This window comes from Oncorhynchus keta, chromosome 31, assembly GCF_023373465.1.
Source record: "Oncorhynchus keta strain PuntledgeMale-10-30-2019 chromosome 31, Oket_V2, whole genome shotgun sequence".
NCBI lineage: Eukaryota > Metazoa > Chordata > Actinopteri > Salmoniformes > Salmonidae > Oncorhynchus > Oncorhynchus keta.
In genome coordinates this window covers 5,172,447-5,195,027 of record NC_068451.1, presented here as the reverse complement: position 1 = coordinate 5,195,027, position 22,581 = coordinate 5,172,447, and the positions used below count along the sequence as shown (strand labels likewise).

The window sequence follows — 22,581 nt, the reverse complement described above, 5'->3', positions numbered from 1 at the left end:
TGGCCTGGCCGTAAAGTATCTAAACCGGTGGGAACGATGTAGGAAGGCTTGTGAACTATACTGCCATTGTATCAGAGTGGAGGAGGGACGGGACAGTTTAAAACCTACGACGTCATTTTCAGTTTATAACCTGTTGTAAATTGTATCATGTTCAGTACTGTCGAGAATAAACGCTATTGCTTGATTATGAGACTGGTCTCCACCCATTTTATGCAAATAAGTATCTTACAAATCCTTAGAAATTGGCTGAGTGTATTAATTGAATTGGGTAATAAACATATAGGAATTTAATTCCTCTAACAGATGGTTTGAGAGAATACATAAATTCCTTGGTAAAAGCCTACATATATCAGGAATAAACCAGATAATATTTTCGTTCCTCTCCTGAGATAATGAGAATTTGTTTTTTTTATAGTTTGAGACAGAAAACGATGTTGCCACAAAGCAGAACACATTTGTTGGACTTTGCAATTCATTCATACCTTGCGCAATGAAATAGGCCAACTTTGCTGTCCCTTTGCGTTCTTCACCCACTGTCAATCAAGGTCATTGTTACATTGTTTCACCAAATGGAGCCAGAGATTGCAATTTCATCGAACATTTTTAGAATGTTACAATATTCGTAGGCATAAATGGCAACATCGATGTGCAGCGTTTACACACGCATAAACTCGTTCTGTGCACATTCCGTATTGTCTGTCATTCAACTTCTACGTCGATGCTGTTTGAGAATACGACTTGCAGGATTAACTGTGCGTCTGTGTGGGTTTTTTGTGGGTCATGGGGGAAAGAGCAGGACGTAAATAAAGAGACACGCGTTAATAAACACGGGTAAAGATTTACTTTCGCACTCAGTAGCTTCGCTGGATTCTTGAATTGCTAGCGATTTATTATCTTGTAAGCAGACAATTAAGAGGATAGTAGGAAGGTCTACAGTCAGTAGTAGTAGGTGGTGGTGAGTAGAACATTATGCTATCAATCGAATAATGGTCTGTCACATTTTTGTAGCTAACTTGCTAGCATTTGGTCATCAACATGTATTGTGGCAAACAGGTAACCACGTATCTAGTTCGCTTTCAATCTTTTACTGAATATTTTTGCAAGCTCAACGCTCTCTAACTAACCATAATTAGCTAGCTACAGCCACTACACATTAGATACGTTAGCTAGCTAGCTAGTTAGCATACAGTACATATATTGTGTAAAGTCAATGTTTAAGTGCTAATTGGGAGGACATTAATTTATGTAATGTGACCATATAAATCTAAAATTGTCTAGGACGTGACTCACCCTTAACTTCTGTGCATGAACTATTGACATGTTGTAGGATGTGAGCAGTATAGTAGTAGCTAGTTAGTATAGTATATAGTACCTACTGCCTATATGATGGCAATGGTTAGTTTTATGGTGCTCTTTGCATTCTCAACTGGTGGTTTTCAGGTAAAAGCATTGCAATACTAACCTTGTGTTTTCAACTTGAGAAAGCATCATACCTAAATAACATTTTCATGCTGTCAGTCTTAACTTGAGAAGCCAACCTATATTTTTCTGTAGAGCCAATATAGCTACAGCATGCTGTCATACAGTGCAAAGTATGACACCTCACTAGGAATACCTACTAACTGAATTAAACCCAGACACATTCACTCGTTTTGGGACCATGCATATTCATTAAGACTGTCTCTTCTATCCACTGTATTGCAGTGTGTGTGTGTGTGTGTGTGTGTGTGTGTGTGTGTGTGTGTGTGTGTGTGTGTGAGAGACAGACAGACAGTGTTTATTAATATCTGTCTATAATCCTCTTAACAGGGCCCTAATCGTACAGCATCTGTTTGGGTCAGCGGAAAAAAATCCTTAAATCTAAACCCTAGTATAGCTACTGGACCACCTGTGGACTGGGTACAGTGTTGTCTCCCCTTATTTTAGGTAAGATTACTTGCAGTTGTGTGTGGTGCTGTTACTTTTTGTATTGTAGTAAGATGGTGGAAATGGGCATGTCTTAACTTCTCAGCTCCAGGGCTGACTGCATTATAGAAATGGTCATTATTGTCTGAGAGGTTTAGTGAAGTTGAGTAGGCCACTATCTGTGCACGTCTGTTGTTGGCCTAGATAGTAGGTCTGCTATGTGAACAGCAGGTTCGTCTCGCTTTCCGACATTTGATTTCATTGACACACTGTTGTGAGGGAGAGGACTGTGGATCGGGGAATATTACTACAGCTTTGCAGTAGAGGGAGTTTCTTTGACTGTTGGTTGTCACCCTTGAATGTTTTCATTCACTTAAAGGGCCAGGTGTGTATTTAAAGAGTGAGTTAATGACTGAAAGCCAGTCGGAAGAGGGAAAGTGAAGCTCTAGCCTATTCTCACTCGGTCCTGTTGTGGAGCCGTGTGTGTGTGTGTGTGTGTGTGTGTGTGTGTGTGTGTGTGTGTGTGTGTGTGTGTGTGTGTGTGTGTGTGTGTGTGTGTGTGTGTGTGTGTGTGTGTGTGTGTGTGTTAAAAGCCAACCGATAGAGCATGTTAGATTAGGAGAGGACTATGAGACATTGGGTACTCGGGATGAGATTTCATTTTGGCCTGGCTAGCCCTCTCATCCTCAAATAGATCTACATATCTCTCAAACAGCTCTCCCGTGTTGCTTTGATTGATGTAAAAGGTTGAAAAGAGAGTGATGACGCCCACCCAAACACAGCACAGGAGCTGGAGAAAAGGATAGCCTAGCTGTAGTAGGAAGGTAAATGACTTCCCAACAGTGAGCGGACATCCACATTTTTTTCTTATGTTTTTCTTGATACTGGTACACCGTCTTTGTATTCAAATGGTTTATCCTGAGCTGTCTTGCATGGGACCATGAAATGTGTTGGTGCCGGTCTATCTCTGCTTAATAGCTCACATTTGTTGTCTTGTTAGGCCCTCAATGAATGCAGAAAGAGTCTGGCACCCAGGCAGGATCCTGAATGTGATATTATCAAACTGAGTTAATTAGATTTTAAATGTTTGAAATGTACAAATAATTCCATCCATCGTCTAATCGATAAGTCCAATGTTTTTATTCACTTCTTCCTCTCTTCAGCTCTAAGGTGGTCTGATTGGATACACTGCTGCCCGGTGTTGCCATGGCGATGCAGGAGCTGGTGGAGGGGGAGTGCGGGGGAGCCAATCCCCTCATGAAGTTGACGGGTCACATGACCCAGGAGGGAGGTGCTTGGAGGCACAGGTCAACGCCAACTGTGAGTAGTCACCGGTAGAAATTAGAATAAAGAATATGAATATGCACAGTAATCTATGTTCTGTTTTTTATATTCTTAGTTTGTTATTGGCCATGTTGCATTGATAGTTATTTTTCCTGGTCAACAGTGGGACCCATCCAGTTTTTAAATTGGTGCTCCCAATTTTTAAAAAAAGTTGACATGAAATTTATGAGCACCATGAAAAAATAATTGAGAAAAGTCCATATGAATTCTGTCTACTTTAAGCACATGTTGTGCCCTATAAAGTAATATGTAACACAGTAAAATACATTGTTTATTATAAAAGTTCAAATTAAATTACCAAGTCATTTGCGGATTATTAGGCTTCTACATTGTGAAAAAGCACTATTTACATGTTGAGATGCTTTACATTTAAAATTGTACACTTTCTCTTTAAAAACGTCAGGTTTGTGATTTCTATGATCATTGATCTCCTGAAGAAGCCATACTTTTTCCTTTCTTTCTGTGCCCCCAAATATTTGGATATATTGGTGAAGTTACCAGTTTGTTAGCTAGCTAGCCAATGAGGTAACATGAATGAAAAAAAGTGTAAACAAATGGTTAACGACACACGAGTAGTTTTCGAACGGCTCACAACATGGTTTATGAATGTAAAATGTGGTCCCGGCGATTCGCTACAGGAAGATAAAAATGTTGTGCCTGTAATATGGGTCAGATCTTTTGACTTGGTTGGGCTATGAACAAGCTGTCATAATGGAGCAACCGTGACATGATTGAATCTGCACTCTCTTTTTTTCCCTCTTGGCCACTCTGAAACAACAGTACAGCGACACCTTATTGCCACAACTATTATCTTGGAGATTTCTTTCCTAGTCGCGTAGAGCTCCCAAAATAAAACTCCTGGTCTCGCGCACAAACTTTGTCGCACGTTCGAGCCCTGGAACCATCTATACCCATACTTGAACAAGTTCATTCATCATAGTTTGTTTGGACCATACAACTTAGTTGTACTATAGCTTTCACAAATATATCTCATGGTATCACTTTCATCCCTCTTTTTCTCCTAGATTCCCCCTACACCCATTGAAATTGCAACAGAAGAAGAGGTCAGTCTCATATTACCTTCCCATTCCTATTGATTCAAACTGTTGTGCTTTGTCTGCATATTCTAAAAAACGAATATGAAAACGCGTTTAGTTCACGGGAGGTTTGTTAATCGTCATTGAAATAGGCTTGCGTTTGATGTTCTGCATGTGTGTCCTTCAGTTGGTGAATGAGTTCATGCAGCAGGCGCCTCCACGGCCCCCTCACAGCTTTGACATGGGCCAGTTACTGGAGGAAATGCAGCAGATCGATCAGCAGAGCTACAGACAGGCTCCACAGAGAGGTACACACACAGCAGTAATAGAATACCATATTATACTCTCCAACGCAGCAGAAACAACACCATTATAGATTTGCGGTGTGCCTGCCCAGCTGCCCCGCAGCACTTTCATATTGTTAACCCGCAGGCTTTAGAACATGTGTTGACACTCCAAGACACCTTTTTATTACGTTATCCTGTACCTTCCATCCAAGTACTTGCACTGAAAAACACACTTTCTTTTACAAATGTGTGAAGAAAACGACACCCTTTCCCTCCTGTCCTGTCCGTAGCTCCGGGTGTGGCCGCGTTGGCCCTGTCTGGTGATTGGACGTCTGAGTTTCTGTCGGGAGCGGATGCCGCCACCGCCTCTTCAGGGCAGGCGGGACTTGGAGACCCGGCTGACGCTGATTGGACCAGAGAGTTCATCACCGATGGCACAGGTACATCTTTTTGAGTGTCAATGGTAGGCACAATTGCCAACCATTTGTTTGAATGTACTTTGTGGCCACGACTTCTAGCAGGTAGAGAAATAATCGGTATCTTACTCTCTTTCCCTTTCTCCCCTCTTTCTCTCTTCTCTCTCTCTCTCTCAGATCCCGGGCGTTGGGCAGAGGAGTATCTGGAGCAGTCAGAGGAGAAGCTATGGCTCGGAGACCTGGGGGAGAGGGAGCAAGAATGGTAATAATGGAAAAACAGGAGAGCAAGGGACACGTAGATGGATACAGTGAACTTTTGAGAACGTTCCAGAGAAGATTGTGATGTTGAGCCGTTAAGTGTGTCTTAAAATCTTTGATGTCGTCCTCTCAGAACTCTGTTATTGTGTTCACTTTATGAAGACTTTGGCCATAACATAGCTGTAAGTCAAGAAAAAAAAAAAGAAAACCAGTTAATCCCGCAAGCAGTCTTTTAGTTTGTGTGTGTAATGCGTTGACCCAATAAGTAGCAGTCATTTAATTAGGTATTCAAAAGCGTCTTTTGATTCCATCCTTGTTGGAAATTATTTTTTGAAAAGAGACAATGCATTTCAATTACAATATATTTACAAGGATACAGAGTGATTATGTAAAATGTACATTGTCTCTTTAACCCACTTGTTCTTTAAAAGGATCACTGTTAGACTCAGTTAGCTGTTTAAATGAACCCTTTGATGTTAATGTTTGTCAATCCAATAGGACGAAAGAGTACCTACCAGGAGACGAACTGAAGCAAACAGCCAATGAGCTGGTCGCAAAGGTCAATGACCCCAAGTTACAGAACACTGAGGTGTGTGTGTGTGTGTTTGTGTTTCCATGTCGCGTGTGTTTCATACTGTTTTTTTCTACATATCTATCCCCATACCCTTTCCCCATTCTTTGTCCATCAAAGTAATGTAGCTTTGTAATAACAGGATCATTGTAGTTGTAGCCATTTCTTTTGAAGTGTTCACACACACTTCTTTGTAGTCAATTAGACATCAAAATGTTTCAGGGGAAAGCATTTTGCAGTAATGGACCGTAGTAGCATAGTGACTCTTTACAACCTGGTCTTCAGAACTGTTTGTGTGGTATCCAACTCCCCTGTCATTATTTGGGATTTGGCTAAAGCACAAACTGATTTAATGACCAGTCTAGGTCCATACGCCATTAGCCATAGCCATAATGTATATTGTGTCATTGTTATGTTGTTGTTGTTGTGTTGCACTGTAGTTCCTGCGGTTCATTAGGCAGATTGGCGAGGGCAGTGTCACAGTGGAGGACAGAGCAGGCAAACAGCACACAGATAGAGCTCAGGCCAAGGAGGCTCAGAACTGGGCCTCCAACCTCAACCAGGTAGGAGCCAACTTCCATTGAAGACACAAGGGGAAGGGTGAAACTGTCAACCTACAGGGAGCCATCTTGGCTCAAACTTCGTAATTTTGTGCCTCATGACCCCCCCCACGTCCCAGTATTTGGTGCAGACCCCTGCAACTGTTACTAACTACATAACCAAGTTATGGCCATGAACTTTTCTGTATGTGAGCCTTGCAGTAGGCTGTACAATGTATAATTTGGAAAAGGTAAATGTAGAAATAAATTATTGTGGAAAAGAGAGCATTGTCCTTTCTATACATGCAATTTCTATATGCCGACTTCTGCCAATGAAAATCCTCTTAGCTGTTCCAGTCTTGAATCAGACTTCCAGTTCCCCTTGTGAAGTGAAGTCGTATGTTAACAGGGTTGGGGCAAATTATTTCTCAATTAAGGTAGGGGATTGAAAAATAATAATAGTCATTTTTGTATTGTTTTCATCAGGAATTGAATTCCAAGTCACTTCCTGAATAAGACCCCAGCCCTGGTGTTTACCCTTGAGTATGTAGTCATAGGAGTTCTCATTAACTGTGACATCTACTTTTCCCCCTTTGACCCTGCTGTGAACTCTTGGCTTTCCCCTCCTTCGATTAACAACCCCCACTTCATTTGTACCAAATGAAAACTCCTCCATCCTCACCCCTCCCAAAACAAAAATCCACCCCCAATGCCTCACACCTGCGACAAAACAATCATGCCTCCCCCCGTTCTCCGCTCCCTGGTTGCCATAGTTCCTGGAGGAGACTGGGGGAGGGACTTTACCCTTGACAACCCAAGAGTGGGATCAGAAGCTTGCCAAAGCTAAGGCTAAACAGGCACATCAATGGGCTTCTGTCGTCAGGCAGGTAGGACCCCTGACGCCATGGTAACACTGCCCAGTGGCTCCGCAACCGGCTTTCTGTCAAGAAAGTTGCGTTGAGCTGATGATATTTTTCATCAGGCTTTTTTTACGGTAGTTTGATGGCTGTTTTTAGTGGCAGAATGTTGTGCCCCATGTAGGTTTTCCCGTAGTTTCTTAGCACTTTGTATAAACCCAAGGACGATGCATTGTTTTTGCTGATTTAAACTTGCATTTAGATTAAAGCAATTACTTATAGAAAAGTAGTAAAGACGACCTGCACTAGTGGTGTATAGATTGTAGGGGAGAAAGGGAGTGGGAGAATGGGTGTGGTTTTCTGATTTGTTTTGCTTCTTCCCATTCCTTTATCTTGTCTTCCTCTTTCAGCCCTCTTCCCCATCTTGTTCTGCTTCTCCTTTACTGTCACAACATCAACATCCCACTTTAAATGTTGTTAAAGAGTTATGGACAACTTGGTGTCCACATCTACCATTGCTACCTCTTCCTTCCTGTTCAGGTCTCAGTGGAGTCAGCGGAATCATGGGTAGATGAGTTCGCCACAGCAGGTCCAGATTTCCAGGAAGCTAAAGCTGCTGTGGAGGTAAGAGAGATACGATACAATAGGAAAGATAACAGAGTAATGACCATAAGTATTTTTAAACATCTTCCAAATTGTATCTATCAATAATAAGTCCAGCCCATGGCCTAATATTCACATAACTGGGCAAGGGTGCAGCTATGGGTGGGCCTGGGAGGGCATAGGCCCACCCTCTTAGGAGCCAGACCCAGCCAATAAAAACAAGTTTTTCCCCACAAAAGGGCTTCTGTTACAAACAGAAATACTCCAAAGCACCCCCTCAGACGATCCTGCAGGTGAAGAAGCCGAATGTGGAGGTCCTAGTCTGGCGTGGGTACACATGGTCTACGGTTGTGAGGCCGGTTGGACGCACTGCCAAATTCTCTAAAATTACGTTAGAGAAGGCTTATGGTAGAGAAATGAACATTCAATTATCTGGCAACAGCTCTGGTGGACATTCCTGCAGTCAGCATGCCAATTGCACACTCCCTCAACTTGAGACATCTGTTGTATTGTGTGACACAACTGCACATTTTAGAGTGGCCTTTTATTGTCCCCAGCACAAGGTGCACCTGTGTAATGATCGTGCTGTTTAATCAGCTTCTTGATAAGTCACACCTATCATGTGGATGGATTTTCTTGGCAAAGGAGGGAGACATGCCTACTAACAGGGATGTAAACACATTTTTGCACAACGTTTGAAAGAAATAAGCTTTTTATGGAACGTTTCTGGGATCTTTTATTGCAGCTCATGAAACATGGAACCAACACTATATGTTGCGTTTATATTTTTGTTCAGTATATATTAAGCTCTTTCCATGTACTATATTGCACTAATAATGCCATTGCACAATTTCACTTCACACATCAGGTAATTCTTTAAAAGTAATTTTGTCACCATCTTAGATAAGCATGCCCCATTCAAAAAATGCAGAACTAAGAACTGATATAGCCCTTAGTTCACTTCAAACCTGACTGCCCTTGACCAGCACAAAAACATCCTGTGGCGGACTGCAATAGCATCAAATAGTCCCCAAGATATGCAACTGTTCAGGGAAGTCAGGAACCAATACACGCAGTCAGTCAGGAAAGCAAAGGCTAGCTTTTTCAAGCAGAAATTCGCATCCTGTAGCTCTAACTCCAAAAAGTGGTGGGACACTAAAGTCCATGGAGAACAAGAGCACCTCCTCCCAGCTGCCCACTGCACTGAGGCTAGGTAACACGGTCTCCACTGATAAATCCATGATTATCGATTTCTGGCTACTCCAACCCCGGCCAGCAGCATCGCCTCCCCCGCAGCTACTCGCCCAAGCCTCCCCAGCTTCTCCTTCACCCAAATCCAGACAGCAGATGTTCTGAAAGAGCTGCAAAACCTGGACCCGTACAAATCAGCTGGGCTAGACAATCTGGACTCTCTCTTTCTGAAACTGTTCAAACTTTCTTTCGTATCTTCCTAGATCCCTAAAGATTGGAAAGCTGCCGCGGTCATCCCCCTCTTCAAAGGGGGTGACACCCTAGACCCAAACTGTTTCAGACCTATATCCATCCTGCCCTGCCTATCTAATTATTCGAAATCCAAGTTAATAAACATATCACTGACCATTTCAAATCCCACCGTACCTTCTCCGCTGTGCAATCCGGCTTCCGAGCCGGTCACGGGTGCACCTCAGCCACGCTCAAGGTACTGAACGATATCATAACCGCCATCGATAAAAGACAGTACTGTGCAGCCGTCTTCATCGACCTGGCCTAGGCTTTCGACTCTGTCAATCACCATATTCTTATCGGCAGACTCAATAGCCTTGGTTTTTCTAATTACTGCATTCCCTGATCCACCTCTACGCAGACGACACCATTCTGTATACTTCTGTCCCTTCCTTGGACACTGTGCTAATTAACCTCCAAACGGGCTTCAATGCCATACAACACTCCTTCCGTGGCCTCCAACTGCTCTTAAACGCTAGTAAAACCAAATGCATGCTTTTCAACTATTTGCTGCCCACACCCGCCCGCCTGACTAGCATCACCACCCTGGACGGTTCCGACCTAGAATATGTGGACAACTATAAATACCTAGGTGTCTGGCTAGACTGTAAACACTCCTTCCAGACTCATATTAAACATCTCCAATCCAAAATAAAATGTAGAATCTGCTTTCTATTTCACAACAAAGCCTCCTTCACTCACGCCGCCAAACGTACCCTAGTAAAACTGACTATCCTACCGATCCTCGACTTCGGCGATGTCATCTACAAAATAGCTTCCATCACTCTAGTCAGCAAACTGGATGCAGTCTATCACAGTGCCATCCGTTTTGTTACCAAATCACCTTATACCACCCACCACTGCGACCTGTATGCTCGAGCCGGTTGGTCCTCGCTACATATTCGTCACCAGACCCACTGGCTCCAGGTCATCTATAAGTCTATGCTAGGTAAAGCTCCGCCTTATCTCAGTTCACTGGTCACGATAACAACACCCACCCATAGCACACGTTCCAGCAGGTATATCTCACTGATCATCCCCAAAGCCAACACCTCATTTGGCCGCCTTTCCTTCCAGTTCTCTGCTGCCAGTGCCTAGAACGAATTGCAAAAATCGCTGAAGTTGAATACTTTTATTTCCCTCACCAACTTTAAACATCAACTATCTGAGCAGCTAACCGATCGCTGCAGCTGTACATAGTCCATCTGTAAATAGCCCACCCAATCTACCTACCTCATCCCCATACTGTTTTTATTTTATTTACTTACTATTTAATTGTAATTATTCGCTCCTATGGTCTCCTCATGCCCTTTGCACACACTGTATATAGACTTTCTTTTTTCTGTGTCATTGACTTGTTTTTTGTGTTGTTGGCTAGTTTATTGTTTACTCCATGTGTAACTCTGTGTTGTTGTCTGTGTCACACTGCTTTGCTTTATCTTGGCCAGGTCGCAGTTGCAAATGATAACTTGTTCTCAACTAGCCTACCTGGTTAAATAAAGGTGAAATAAATAATGAAATAATAAATACAATTACTGTATCATTGGCTTAAAGTACACTGTTTTTAGAACCTTTATCAAAGTTCACATTGGTCCTTGGGCATCCCCTAAAAATAGTGGTTTGGGACCAATGTTAATGTTAGGGGGATTCCCACAGCAACTGGTATGATGATTATGCCCAGCACCCCCATCATTTGACCCCTGACTTTGACATTGTGATTGTTCCTCTGTATCAGAGCGACGTGGACTTCTGGGAGAAGCTGCAGCAGGAGTGGGAGGAGATGGCCAAGAGAGACGCAGAAAGTCACCCCTGGCTCTCCGATTCTGACCAGATGCTCAGTAGCTCCTATGACAAGGTACTTGACATAGCTTCCTATCCACCTGTGGAAGTGGTGTTGGAGGGCCAGTAGGAGGCACTCTTTACTCTGGTCTAAAAAAAAATATCCCAATGCCCCAGGTCAGTGATTGGGGACATTGCCCAGTGTGTGATGCGGTCTTTTGGATGGGACATTAAACAGGTACCCTGACTCTCTATGGTCATTAAAGATACCATGGCACTTATCATAAGAGTAGGGATGTTGGCCTCCAGAGTGGCACATTGGTCTAAGGCACTGTATCGCAGTGATAGCTGTGCGAATAGAGATTCTGGGTTTGAGTCCAGGCTCTGTCGCAGCCGGCCGCGACCGGGAGACCCATGGGGCTGCACACAATTGGCCTAGTGTCGTATGGGTTGGGGGAGGGTTTGGCCAGCAGGGATGTCCTTGTCCCATCGCGCACTAGCAACTCCTGTTGTGGGCTGGGCGCAGTGCACGCTGACACGGTCGCCAGGTGTACGGTATTTCCTCTGACACATTGGTGCGGCTGGCTTCCGGGTGAAGTGGGCATTGTGTCAAGAAGCAGTTCGGCATGGTTGGGTTGTGTTTTTGAGGACGCACGGCTCTCGACCTTCGCTTCTCCCGAGTCCGTACGGGAGTTGCAGCGATGAGACAAGACTGTAACTACCAATTGGATACCACGAAAAAGGTGTAAAAAATACATTTTTTAATAAAGAGTAGTTATGTTAACCCCGGTGTCCATGGCCACCTAATCAACCCCAGCTTCCAACTGGCTCATTCATCCCCTCCTCTCCCCTCTAACACTTCCCCAGGTTGTTGCTGTAAATGAGAATGCGTTCTCCGCCAACTTACCTGGTTAAAATAAGGGTTTGTTTTTAGTTAAGGATATGTTTAGCCTTCTAGATCACAATGAATATGTTCAGCATGCCTACCTGTCCAGGCTAAATAAAAACTGCCTTATCTTGTTTGGGGGTACCAGGGGTACCAGTTTGAGGAGGACAACCCGTACCTGTCCCACCAGGACCCCCTTGCTGAAGGGGTGAAGAGGATGGAGGCAGGGGACATCCCTGGGGCCGTGCGTCTGTTTGAGAGTGCCGTACAGAGAGAACCAGACAACCAGCTGGTAAGACACTCAGTAATTATTCATTCTGATTTAATAATATCTCAAGGTGAAATTATTTCTGGCTAACAAGCGCTGGCGACTAAGGGGGTTCTTTCCTACCCTGTTAGCATTAGGTGGGTAAAGAGAACTAAGCACTCTCACACTTTTTCCTGCTTCTTTTTTTTAGGCATGGCAATATCTGGGAACCTGTCAGGCAGAGAATGAACAAGAGTTTGCAGCCATCAGTGCCCTCCGCAGGTAAAGAGTTGGAATAGCAGCATCACTGACTGGAGAGAAGTCCCTAGTGTGTCCCAAGTGGCACCCTATTCCCTATATAGGGCACTCATAGGGCTCTGGCCAGATCTGCGGTTGTGAGGCAGGTTGGACATACTGCCAAATTCTCTAAAACAACATTGGAGGCAGCTCATGGTTGAGAAATTAACATTAAATTCTCTGGCAAAAGCTCTGGTGGACATTCCTGCAGTCAGTATGCCAATTGCATGCTCCCTCAACTTGAGACATCTGTGGTGTTGTGTGACAAAACTGCACGTTTTAGAGTGGCCTTTTATTGTCCCCAGCACATGCACCTGTGTAATGATCAGTAGTGGAAAAAGTACCCAATTGTCATACTTGAGTAAAAGTAAAGATACCTTAATAGAAAAGTACAAGTAAAATTGAGTCCCCCAGTAAAATTCTACTCGAGGAAAAGTATTTGGTTTTAAATATACTCAAGTATCAATGTAATTGCTAATATGTACAAAAGTTAAAGTATAAAATGAAACATGGGACCAACACTTTACATGTTGCATTTTTATTTTTGTTCTGTATAATTTCTACACCATTTCGATTTGGTTTGGGTCATTTTAAAGTATATGTGCAGTTGAAGTCGGAAGTTTACATACACCTTAGACAAATTTATTTAAACTCAGTTTTTCACAATTGCGGACATTTAATCTTAGTAAAAATTCCCCGTCTTAGGTCAGTTAGGATCACCACTTTATTTTAAGTGTGAGATGTCAGAATAATAGTAGACAGAGTGATTTATTTCAGATTTTATTTCTTTCATCACATTCCCAGTAGGTCAGAAGTTTACATACACTCAATTAGTATTTTGTAGCATTGCCTTTAAATAGTTTTTAACTTGGGTCAAATGTTTCAGGTAGCCTTCCACAAGCTTCCCACAATAAGTTGGGTGAATTTTGGCCCATTCCTCCTGACGTAATTGAGTCAGGTTTGTAGGCCTCCTTGCTCGCACACGCTTTTTCAGTTCTGCCCACAAATGTTCTATTCGACTGAGGGCAGGGCTTTGTGATGGCCACTCTAATACCTTTACTTTGTTGTCCTTAAGCCATTTTGCCACAACTTTAGAAGTATGCTTGGGGTCATTGTCCACTTGGAAGACCCATTTGCGACCAAGCTTAAACTTCCTGACTGATGTCTTGAGATGCTGCTTCAATATATCCACATCATTTTCCTTCTTCATGATGCCATATATTTTGTGAAGTGCACCAGTCCCTCCTGCAGCAAAGCACCCCCACAACATGATGCTGCCACCCCGTGCTTCACGGTTGGGATGGAGTTCTTTGGCTTGCAAGCCTCCCCCTTTTTCCTCCAAACATAACGATGGCCATTATGGCCAAACAGTTCTATTTTTGATTCATCAGACCAGAGGACATTTCTCCAAAAAGTACGATCTTTGTCCCCATGTGCAGTTGCAAACCGTAATCTGGCTTTTTTATGGTGGTTTTGGAGCAGTGGCTTCTTCCTTGCTGAGCGGCCTTTCAGGTTATGTCGAAAAAGGACTCTTTTTAATGTGGATATAGATGCTTTTGTACCTGTTTCCTCCAGCATCTTCACAGGGTCCTTTGCTGTTGTTCTGGGATTGATTTGCACTTTTCGCACCAAAGTACGTTCATCTCTAGGAGACAGAACGCGTATCCTTCCTGAACGGTATGACGGCTGCGTGGTCCCAGTGTGTTTATACTTGCGTACTATTGTTTGTACAAATGAACGTGGTACCTTCAGGTGTTTGGAAATTGCTCCCAATGATGAACCAGACTTGTGGAGGTCTAAAAGTTCTGAGATCTTGGCTGATTTCTTTTGATTTTCCCATGATGTCAAGCAAAGAGGCACTGAGTTTGAAGGTAGGCCTTGAAATACATCCACAGGTACATCTCCAATTGACTCAAATTATGTAAATTAGCCTATCAGAAGCTTCTAAAGCGATGACATAATTTTCTGGAATTTTCCAAGCTGTTTGAAGGCACAGTCAACTTAGTGTATGTAAACTTCTTACCCATTGGAATTGTGATACAGTGACTTATAAGATAATTAATCTGTCTGTAAACAATTGTTGGGAAAAAAGTATTGTGTCATGCACAAAGTAGATGCCAAAACTATAGTTTGTCAACAAGAAATTTGTGGAGTGGTTCAAAATTGAGTTTTAATGACTCCAACCTAAGTGTATGTATACTTACGACTTCAACTGTGCGTGCGTGTGTGTGTGTGTGCGTGTGTGTGTGTGCACAAAGCTGTCATCAAGGCAAAGGGTGGCTACTTTGAAGAAGTTCAAATGGAATATATATTTTGATTTGTTTAATACTTTTTGGGTAACTAAATGATTCCATATATCTTATTTCATAGTTTTGATGTCTTCACTATTATTCTACAATGCAGAAAATAGTAAAAAAAATACTTCAATGAGTAGGTGTGTCCAAATTTTTGACTGGTACTGTGCATGTATGTGTGTGTATGTGTGTGTATATATATATATATACATGTGTGTGTATATATATATATATACATGTGTGTGTGTATATATATATGTGTGTATATATATATATTTCTTTAAAAAAATAAAATAATGTAACCACCCTTGAGCCGCATTGAATTGGCTTGTATGTTTGACACCCCTGATATAGAGAATTTGGGTGCCTTTTGGGACGTAGCTCCTTTGTGACAATAAGAGTATGTCATGAAGTATGTACTTATTTCATTTATGAATACATGTTTTATGTGTGGCTCGAATACAAAGATGCTGTGATAAGCAGGAACTTGGGTGCGAAATAGGAAGTCCTCGAAGTTACATGATGCCTGTGACGCAACATTTTCTCGGGTTCACTCACCTTTCTCTCTCCCTCTTTTTTTTTCTCTGTCTCTTGTTCCCTCTTTTTCTCTCGCCGTTAGATGCATAGAGTTGAAGAAGGACAACCTGACCGCTCTGATGGCTCTGGCTGTCAGTTTCACCAACGAATCGTTGCACAGGCAGGCCTGTGAGACCCTTCGCGATTGGCTGAGGCACAACCCCGCATACCGGCCAGTCCTGGAGCAGAGTGAACGGGAGCGAGAGAAGGACAGAGGGACCAGAGAGGGGGAGAGATTTGGTTCACTGCTGCCCGAGTGAGTGGACCTATTTCATTGTGTACAAATGTGGTGTGTGTGTATATTCAGCATATACTTATAACTGCTAATCAATATAACACAATATGAATTACAGGACGTTCTTCTGTATTTTCTCATGTTTTACAGTGGGACAAAAAAGTATTTAGTCAGCCACCAATTGTGCAAGTTCTCCCACTTAAAAATATGAGAGAGGCATGTAATTTTCATCATAGGTACACTTCAACTATGACAGACAAAATTAGGGGGAAAAATCCTGAAAATCACATTGTACGATTTTTAATAATTTTTTATATTTTTTTGCAAATTATGGTGGAAAATTAGTATTTGGTCACCTACAAACAAGCAAGGACCAAAGTAACAAAGCCTACCATCAGTAACACACTACGCCGCCAGGGACTCAAATCCTGCAGTGCCAGACGTGTCCCTCTGCTTAAGCCAGTACATGTCCAGGCCGGTCTGAAGTTTGCTAGAGAGCATTTGGATGATCCAGAAGAAGATTGGGAGAATGTCATTTGGTCAGATGAAACCAAAATATAACTTTTTGGTAAAAACTCAACTCATCGTGTTTGGAGGACAAAGAATGCTGAGTTGCATCCAAAGAACACCATACCTACTGTGAAGCAAAGGGACCAGGACAACTGATCCGTGTAAAGGAAAGAATGAATGGGGCCATGTATTGTGAGATTTTGAGTGAAAACCTCCTTCCATCAGCAAGGGCATTGAAGATGAAACGTGGCTGGGTCTTTCAGCATGACAATGATCCCAAACACACCGCCCGGGCAACGAAGGAGTGGCTTCGTAAGAAGCATTTCAAGGTCCTGGAGTGGCCTAGCCAGTCTCCAGATCTCAACCCCATAGAAAATCTTTGGAGGGAGTTGAAAGTCCGTGATGCCCAGCAACAGCCCCAAAACGTCACTGCTCTAGAAGAGATCTGCATGGAGGAATGGGCCAAAATACCAGCAACAGTGTGTGTAAACCTTGTGAAGACTTACAGAAAACGTTTGACCTCTGTCATTGCCAACAAAGGGTATATAACAAAGTATTGAGATAAACTTTTGTTATTGACCAAATACTTATTTTCCACCATAATTTGCAAATAAATTCATAAAAAATCCTACAATGTGATTTTCTGGATTTTTTTTCTCATTTTGCCTGTCACAGTTGAAGTGTACCTATGATGAAAATTGCAGGCCTCTCTCATCTTTTTAAGTAGGAGAACTTGCACAATTGGTGGCTGACTAAATACTTTTTTGCCCCACTGTATGTCACGAAAACATGGATTCTATCTGTTGGCTTAAAATATCACAATTGTTAAATCATCTCCCTCCTCCTTTTTTCCCATCTCTGTGCATTCCTCCCCCACTCTCAGATCTTTGTTTACCGAGGTGCAGTCCCTGTTCCTCAGTGCGGCGAACTCTGAACCCGCCTGCGTCGACCCCCAGCTGCAGTGTGGCCTGGGAGTCCTCTTCAATCTGAGCGGGGAGTATGACAAGGCAGTGGACTGTTTCACCGCAGCCCTCTCCGTCACACCACAGGTACGCTATCGGGTTCTCCTCTTCACCGCGGCCCTCTCTCACACCACAGGTACACTAGCAGGTTATCCACTTCACAGCAGCCCTCTCTGTCACACCACAGGTACACTAGTAGGTTATCCACAATCTATGGTTCATGTGTGTTTGGAGAATAAACACACTTGACTATAATTTGCTTAATTTGATTTAAACAGCATAAAGTTGATAAATTCAAATGTGTTCGAATACATGCATCCTTCCTTGCTTGCTTCCTTGAAGTCATTTCTGATCTGTATGCTAAATGGTTACTTGAAAGCAATTGGGTCCATCTCATTGTAAAAAATATTGTGATCAACCTTTTTTAATTTATTTTGAGACGGTGTGTCACAGGTACAAAAATGATAACAGAAATGCATACATAGATAACCCAACCCAGTCCCCATCCACCCTCCCACATCCTCCCTCCCCACCCAGAAACCATGTTTCTAACCCCTTCCCATCCAGCAACCGAAGTTGCCTATCAGTCCCCCTCCCACCTATCCATCCCGTGTCACCCCTTACATTCCTGATAAATCCCCGCCAGCCCTCCCTAAGATTTCAAGAGACCCCTCCGTACCACCCTTTCCCTGTGGGCCTGAAAGCAAAGAAAGTAACAAAAGTTCAAATATATATAAAGTATATTATTCTGTATCATATTCTGTTCCAGTTAAAGGGTTGTTCAGACTCAATTAGATCTGTGGACCATACCTCATTGTTTTAATCATAGACTGTCATATACTTAAAGGAAGGAGACCGGGGAATGCATTTTTAGGTATTCCAAAAGGGTCTATTACTTTCCTCCTCTTCAAACGGTATGTCTAACCCCCCCCCCTCCCCTTTTTAACTTTCTTTCCCTATTCAAACTTTTTTTCTCTCTGAAACTACCCATCCCTAGTCATATGTAGCTAGCAGTTACCTCCTTGTGCTTCTGTGTTGCTGTGCCAGCTTTATCTCCAGCTTGGTCCATTTCTCCCTCGGATCAATGCAGGAGCAGTGTGGGACCTGGGTTTTCTCAGGTCTAGGGGATGGGACACTCCTCTTGGGGCTGCTCGTCTATGGGGTGGGGACGTGGTCCAAGGATGAGCTTCTTATGCTGTGCTCTCTCTTTGATCTTGTAGAAGTCCTGCTGAAAACAGTTTGAGGCTGCCCTGCAACAATAGTGCACCAATACTGTTCCAGATCTGTACAGGTTGACATAACCTTTGTCAGTGTCAGGGTTTTCATTGTCCATTATTCTTAGTTTCCACCCTTTGCTCGTACCCTCTTTCTTAACAGAAGGGCAACTGTGCCATGCAAAGTATGTGAGGAAAAAGAGGTGTATGATCCCCGGTTTGTAAGTCAGCAAATAGTGTCTCTGGATTGTCCTTAAGGAGCTTCTGTTTGTACTGTTTCTGTTTCATGTTTAATTTCTGGGGGGGTACTGTTTTATGATGGCCTCTGCACAGGGGTGGGGGGAGCTGTGATGGTCTGCTGTCATTGTTGGCTTTCGCACCTTTCATTTCACACCACAGTGTGCAAATGCCGTTGCAGCCGGGACGTCTGTCCTGAGTCTGTATAGTAAGATATCTAGAGATTACTATAATGTATTTTACTTCTTGGCTTTAGAAGTAGCTTCAGACTGAACATCTACTCACTCAGTTGCAGGTTGGGTGGTGTTTTCAGGTTTCTCCGGAGCTTCTTATGCTGATTGTTGGTTTGCTAGAAAGTTTGCTGGATAATTCTTGGCAGTAAGTCACTTTGTCCAAAATCAAGGTTGTAAGTTAGAATTTTTCAATTTGGTGTTTAGGTAATGCAGAGGGTAGTTTTCTGTATAAGTCTATGTGGAAAAACTTCAAATGTATCCAACACTAATTCAGGAGCTCATGACCTCTCTGTCTCCCTCTCTCTCAGGACTATCTGCTGTGGAATAAACTGGGCGCCACGCTGGCCAATGGAAGCCGCTCAGAGGAGGCTGTCGCCGCCTATAGGAGGGCGCTTGAACTGCAGCCAGGCTTCATCCGCAGTCGGTACAACCTGGGAATCAGCTGTGTCAACCTAGGAGCCCACAGGTGAGATGGAGAGCCTTTTGTGGCCAGAGATGCACCGTTTTGTTTTTTAAAAATCACACTTTCTTTTAAAAATATTTGATCAAAACCACTTAAAACACTGTACTTTCTTATGTTCGTCAAAGTTAAGTTGTAAATTCAGGTCATACCAGGAGTAGAAATTGACTTTATATAATGTATTGACTTTGTTCACAATATAAATATTTTTGCCTTATTAAAAATCTATTGAATGCACCAGAATGACAATTTCAATTTGACCCCTATTCTCTTCCTGGTTTACAGAGAGGCCGTGGAGCACTTCCTGGAAGCCCTGTCCCTGCAGCGCCAGGCGTCGGGGGAGGGCGAGAAGGTCGGTGCCAGCCGGGGCCCGGGGAGCACCGCAGCCACCATGATGTCCGACAACATCTGGTCCACCCTGCGCATGGCCTTAAGCATGATGGGAGAGAGCTCGCTAGATGTGGCGGCCGACCGGCGAGACCTCGACACGCTGCTCTCCTACTTCTGTCAGGCGGGGGGGGAATGAAGGTGTGGGGAGGGAGAGGGGCAGGAGGAGAGTTGATAGTGTGTGTGTGCGCACACTTAGGGGAGGGAGGTGTCTGGGAGAGGTAGAGAGAGAAAAGGAAGAGAGAGAGAGGTCCTGTCCACAAACAACCCATTAACCCTATAGGCACTTCATATAAACTTGAAATGATTGGATAAGTATAAACAACATGGAAGTAGCTCCTTTCGTAGCATTTCTGCCATCTTATAACTACCAGGGTTGGGGTCAGTTTACTTCCTGAATTGAAATGGAACGGACTCCAACCCTGATACCTATCCAATCCTTTCAGGAAGAGAGGGATGATGAACTGTGACAAGGGGAGAGTAGGACGAAAGGGAGGAGAGGTGAGAAGGACATTTGATGTGTCTTTCAGTAACCAAGGGAATGCACAGGGTACACCAGGTGTATTGAATACATACTATTTCCTCCCCTGATCACTCTGACATCACCTGGTTGCCAGTTGCTTCTTACTTTTTTCATTATCATGTTTGGCACAAAGCAGAAACAGACTGGCACCCAGACTAGTTCACAGATGTCTGGTTTGTTCCCCTCTGTCCTCAGCAACTGGCGTAGGGATGTTCTTGTTGTGTCCCTCATAATCAGAGGCATCGTCATGCCTGTTGAAACTGAGGAGCCACTTGACTCCCTTAGTTTCATTCAGCCCTATGATCCATTGGATACTAGTGAAAAGTTTGCACCTTATGTTTTCCAGAGGGAATAAAACGGACAAGGTAGAGCAAAATATCAAGTTGAGATGAATGTTCCTGTAATGTATAGAGAAGATAGGATCATGTTTATTTGGAGGACCTTTGTTTTTCGTGTTTTATTCCCCCTTGAAAATAAGAAGTTCAAACGTTGTAAAGCTGTCTTACTGGTTCCGAAATCAATTGCTGAAGGTTAAAAAAGAGATCATTACAGTAATATAGATATCTGGCTTTGGAGCAGGGGTGCTGAACGCCAGTCCTTGAGGGCCACAGTGTCTTTAGTTCCCCCCCTACCCCCATATTTTATAGAGATCGGAGAATGAATTATATACTCCTACTCAGTCCAATCAATGACATATCAATCAATGAAGTACTTGAGAGAAATGAAAGACTGCTGACATGAGTTGTACACACCAGAGTCGTATTCACTATTAGCAACCCAATGGAAGCGAACCTACCTGAATTTGTCCGACAAGAAGCGCTTGTTTTCATTTTCTGTTGCTACAGTGTGCAATAATGAATGACTCAGCTTTGGACAGAGGATGACATCAGTGTGAAGGGGATGGTATACTGAAAGAGGTGTCTTTGGACTTCTTCCCTCCCTCAACCCTTATTTCTTCAAACAAATGCCCTTGTAAAATAATTAGCTTAATTGTAAAATAATGCTTTTTTGCCATATTGTCTGTACTATAATTATTGTACTGTTTTCAAAATAGTTAACCATACTGTAATGATTATTCATGTGATATTCAGCAATAAAGCTCTGACTCATTGATTAGGTCTACTTTTCATGTTTGAAAGGGCGGTAATTTCCCATATTTGTATTTTCCTTGGCCAGTTGCAGACCAAAATGACCCAGGATTAGGCTGCTTTTACAGCACGAAAAGCAAATGGTCAATGTAGTTTGTTAATTCAGCCAAGAGTATCTCCTACAGGGACTACTTTGTTTTGCACGTATCCAGCTCTTTCTATGAATAGTAAGTAGCATACAACAAGTGGACAAGTACTTGTAAGCACAAGGGGGTTTGGGCGGTGCATGTACATTCACATATGTATTCACAAGGTAAGTATTTGGCTTTCAAATACACTGTATATACAAAAGTATGTGGACACCCTTTCAAATTACTGGATTTGGCTATTTAAGCCACACTCGTTGCTGACGGGTGAAAAACTTGCGCACACAGCCATGCAATCTCCATATACAAATATTGGTAGTAGAATAGCCTTACTGAAGAGCTCAGTGACATTCAATTTGGCACTGTCATAGGATGCCACCTTTCCAACAAGTCAGTTTGTCAAGTTTCTGCCCTGCTAGACCTGCCCCGGTCAACTGTAAGTGCTGTTATTGTGAAGTGGAAATGTCTATGAGCAACAATGTCTCAGCCAGGAGGTGGTAGACCACACAAGCTCAGAACGGGACCGCTGAAGCGCACCTATTGTGTAAAAATCTTCTCTCCTTGGTTGCAACACTCACTACCGTGTTCCAAACTGCCTCTGGAAGCAACGTCAGCAAAATAACTTTGTCGGGGAGCTTCATGAAATTGGTTTCCATGGCTGAGCAGCCACACACAAGCCTAAGATCACTATGTGCAAGGCCAAGCGTCGGCTGGAGTGGCGTAAAACTCCCCGCCATTGGACTCTGGAGCAGTGGAAACGCGTTCTCTGGAATGATGAATCATGCTTCACCTTCTGGCAGTTAGTTGGACGAATCTGGGTTTGATGGATGCCAAGGAAAAAGCTACTTGCCTCAATGCAAAGTGCCCAATGTAAAGTTTGGTGTCGGAGGAACAATGGTCTGAGGCTGTTTTTCATAGTTTTGGGCTAGGCCCCTTAGTGAAAGGAAATCTTAACGCTACAGCATACAATGTGCTTCCAACTTTGTGACAACAGTTTGGGGAAGGCCCTTTCCTGTTTCAGCATGACAATGCCCTTGTGGAAAAAGTGAGGTCCATACAGTAATGGTTTGTTGAGATCAGTGTGGAATAACTTAGCTGGCCTGCACAGAGCCCTGACCTCAACCCCATCGAACACCTTTGGGATTAATTGGAATGCCGACTGCCAGCCAGGCTTAATCGCCTAACATCAGTGCCCAACTTCACTAATG

At 43.2% G+C, this 22,581-nt stretch overlaps 1 protein-coding gene across 6 annotated transcripts; it reads left to right on the top strand.

Moving 5' to 3' along the window:
- The first annotated feature begins 541 nt into the window (after positions 1–541).
- On the top strand, positions 542–21,252 carry LOC118364246 (peroxisomal targeting signal 1 receptor-like). 6 transcript variants are annotated; one of them, XM_035745626.2, is made up of 17 exons: positions 544–752; positions 1,810–1,926; positions 3,069–3,225; positions 4,275–4,313; positions 4,474–4,594; positions 4,864–5,013; positions 5,167–5,251; positions 5,746–5,836; positions 6,259–6,381; positions 7,755–7,838; positions 11,035–11,154; positions 12,113–12,256; positions 12,423–12,493; positions 15,422–15,634; positions 17,007–17,172; positions 19,078–19,235; positions 19,515–21,252. In XM_035745626.2, the coding sequence occupies exons 3-17, from the start codon at positions 3,112–3,114 to the stop codon at positions 19,753–19,755; spliced, it is 1,920 nt and encodes a 639-aa protein (XP_035601519.1). In that variant the 5' UTR covers positions 544–752; positions 1,810–1,926; positions 3,069–3,111; the 3' UTR covers positions 19,756–21,252. The 6 variants fall into 6 exon arrangements, with proteins under 6 accessions (XP_035601522.1, XP_035601521.1, XP_035601520.1 ...); XM_035745625.2 differs by having other exon boundaries at positions 544–831; XM_035745624.2 differs by having other exon boundaries at positions 544–955.
- The last annotated feature ends 1,329 nt before the right edge of the window (positions 21,253–22,581 follow it).

Bases quoted from the DNA above. Each gene is read 5' to 3' on its own strand.
- LOC118364246 (XM_035745628.2), top strand. From the start codon at position 3,112: ATGGCGATGCAGGAGCTGGTGGAGGGGGAGTGCGGGGGAGCCAATCCC. The intron at 12,257-12,422 runs GTAAGACACTCA...TCTTTTTTTTAG, and splicing joins GAGAACCAGACAACCAGCTG to GCATGGCAATATCTGGGAAC. The intron at 17,173-19,077 runs GTACGCTATCGG...CCTCTCTCTCAG, and splicing joins CCCTCTCCGTCACACCACAG to GACTATCTGCTGTGGAATAA.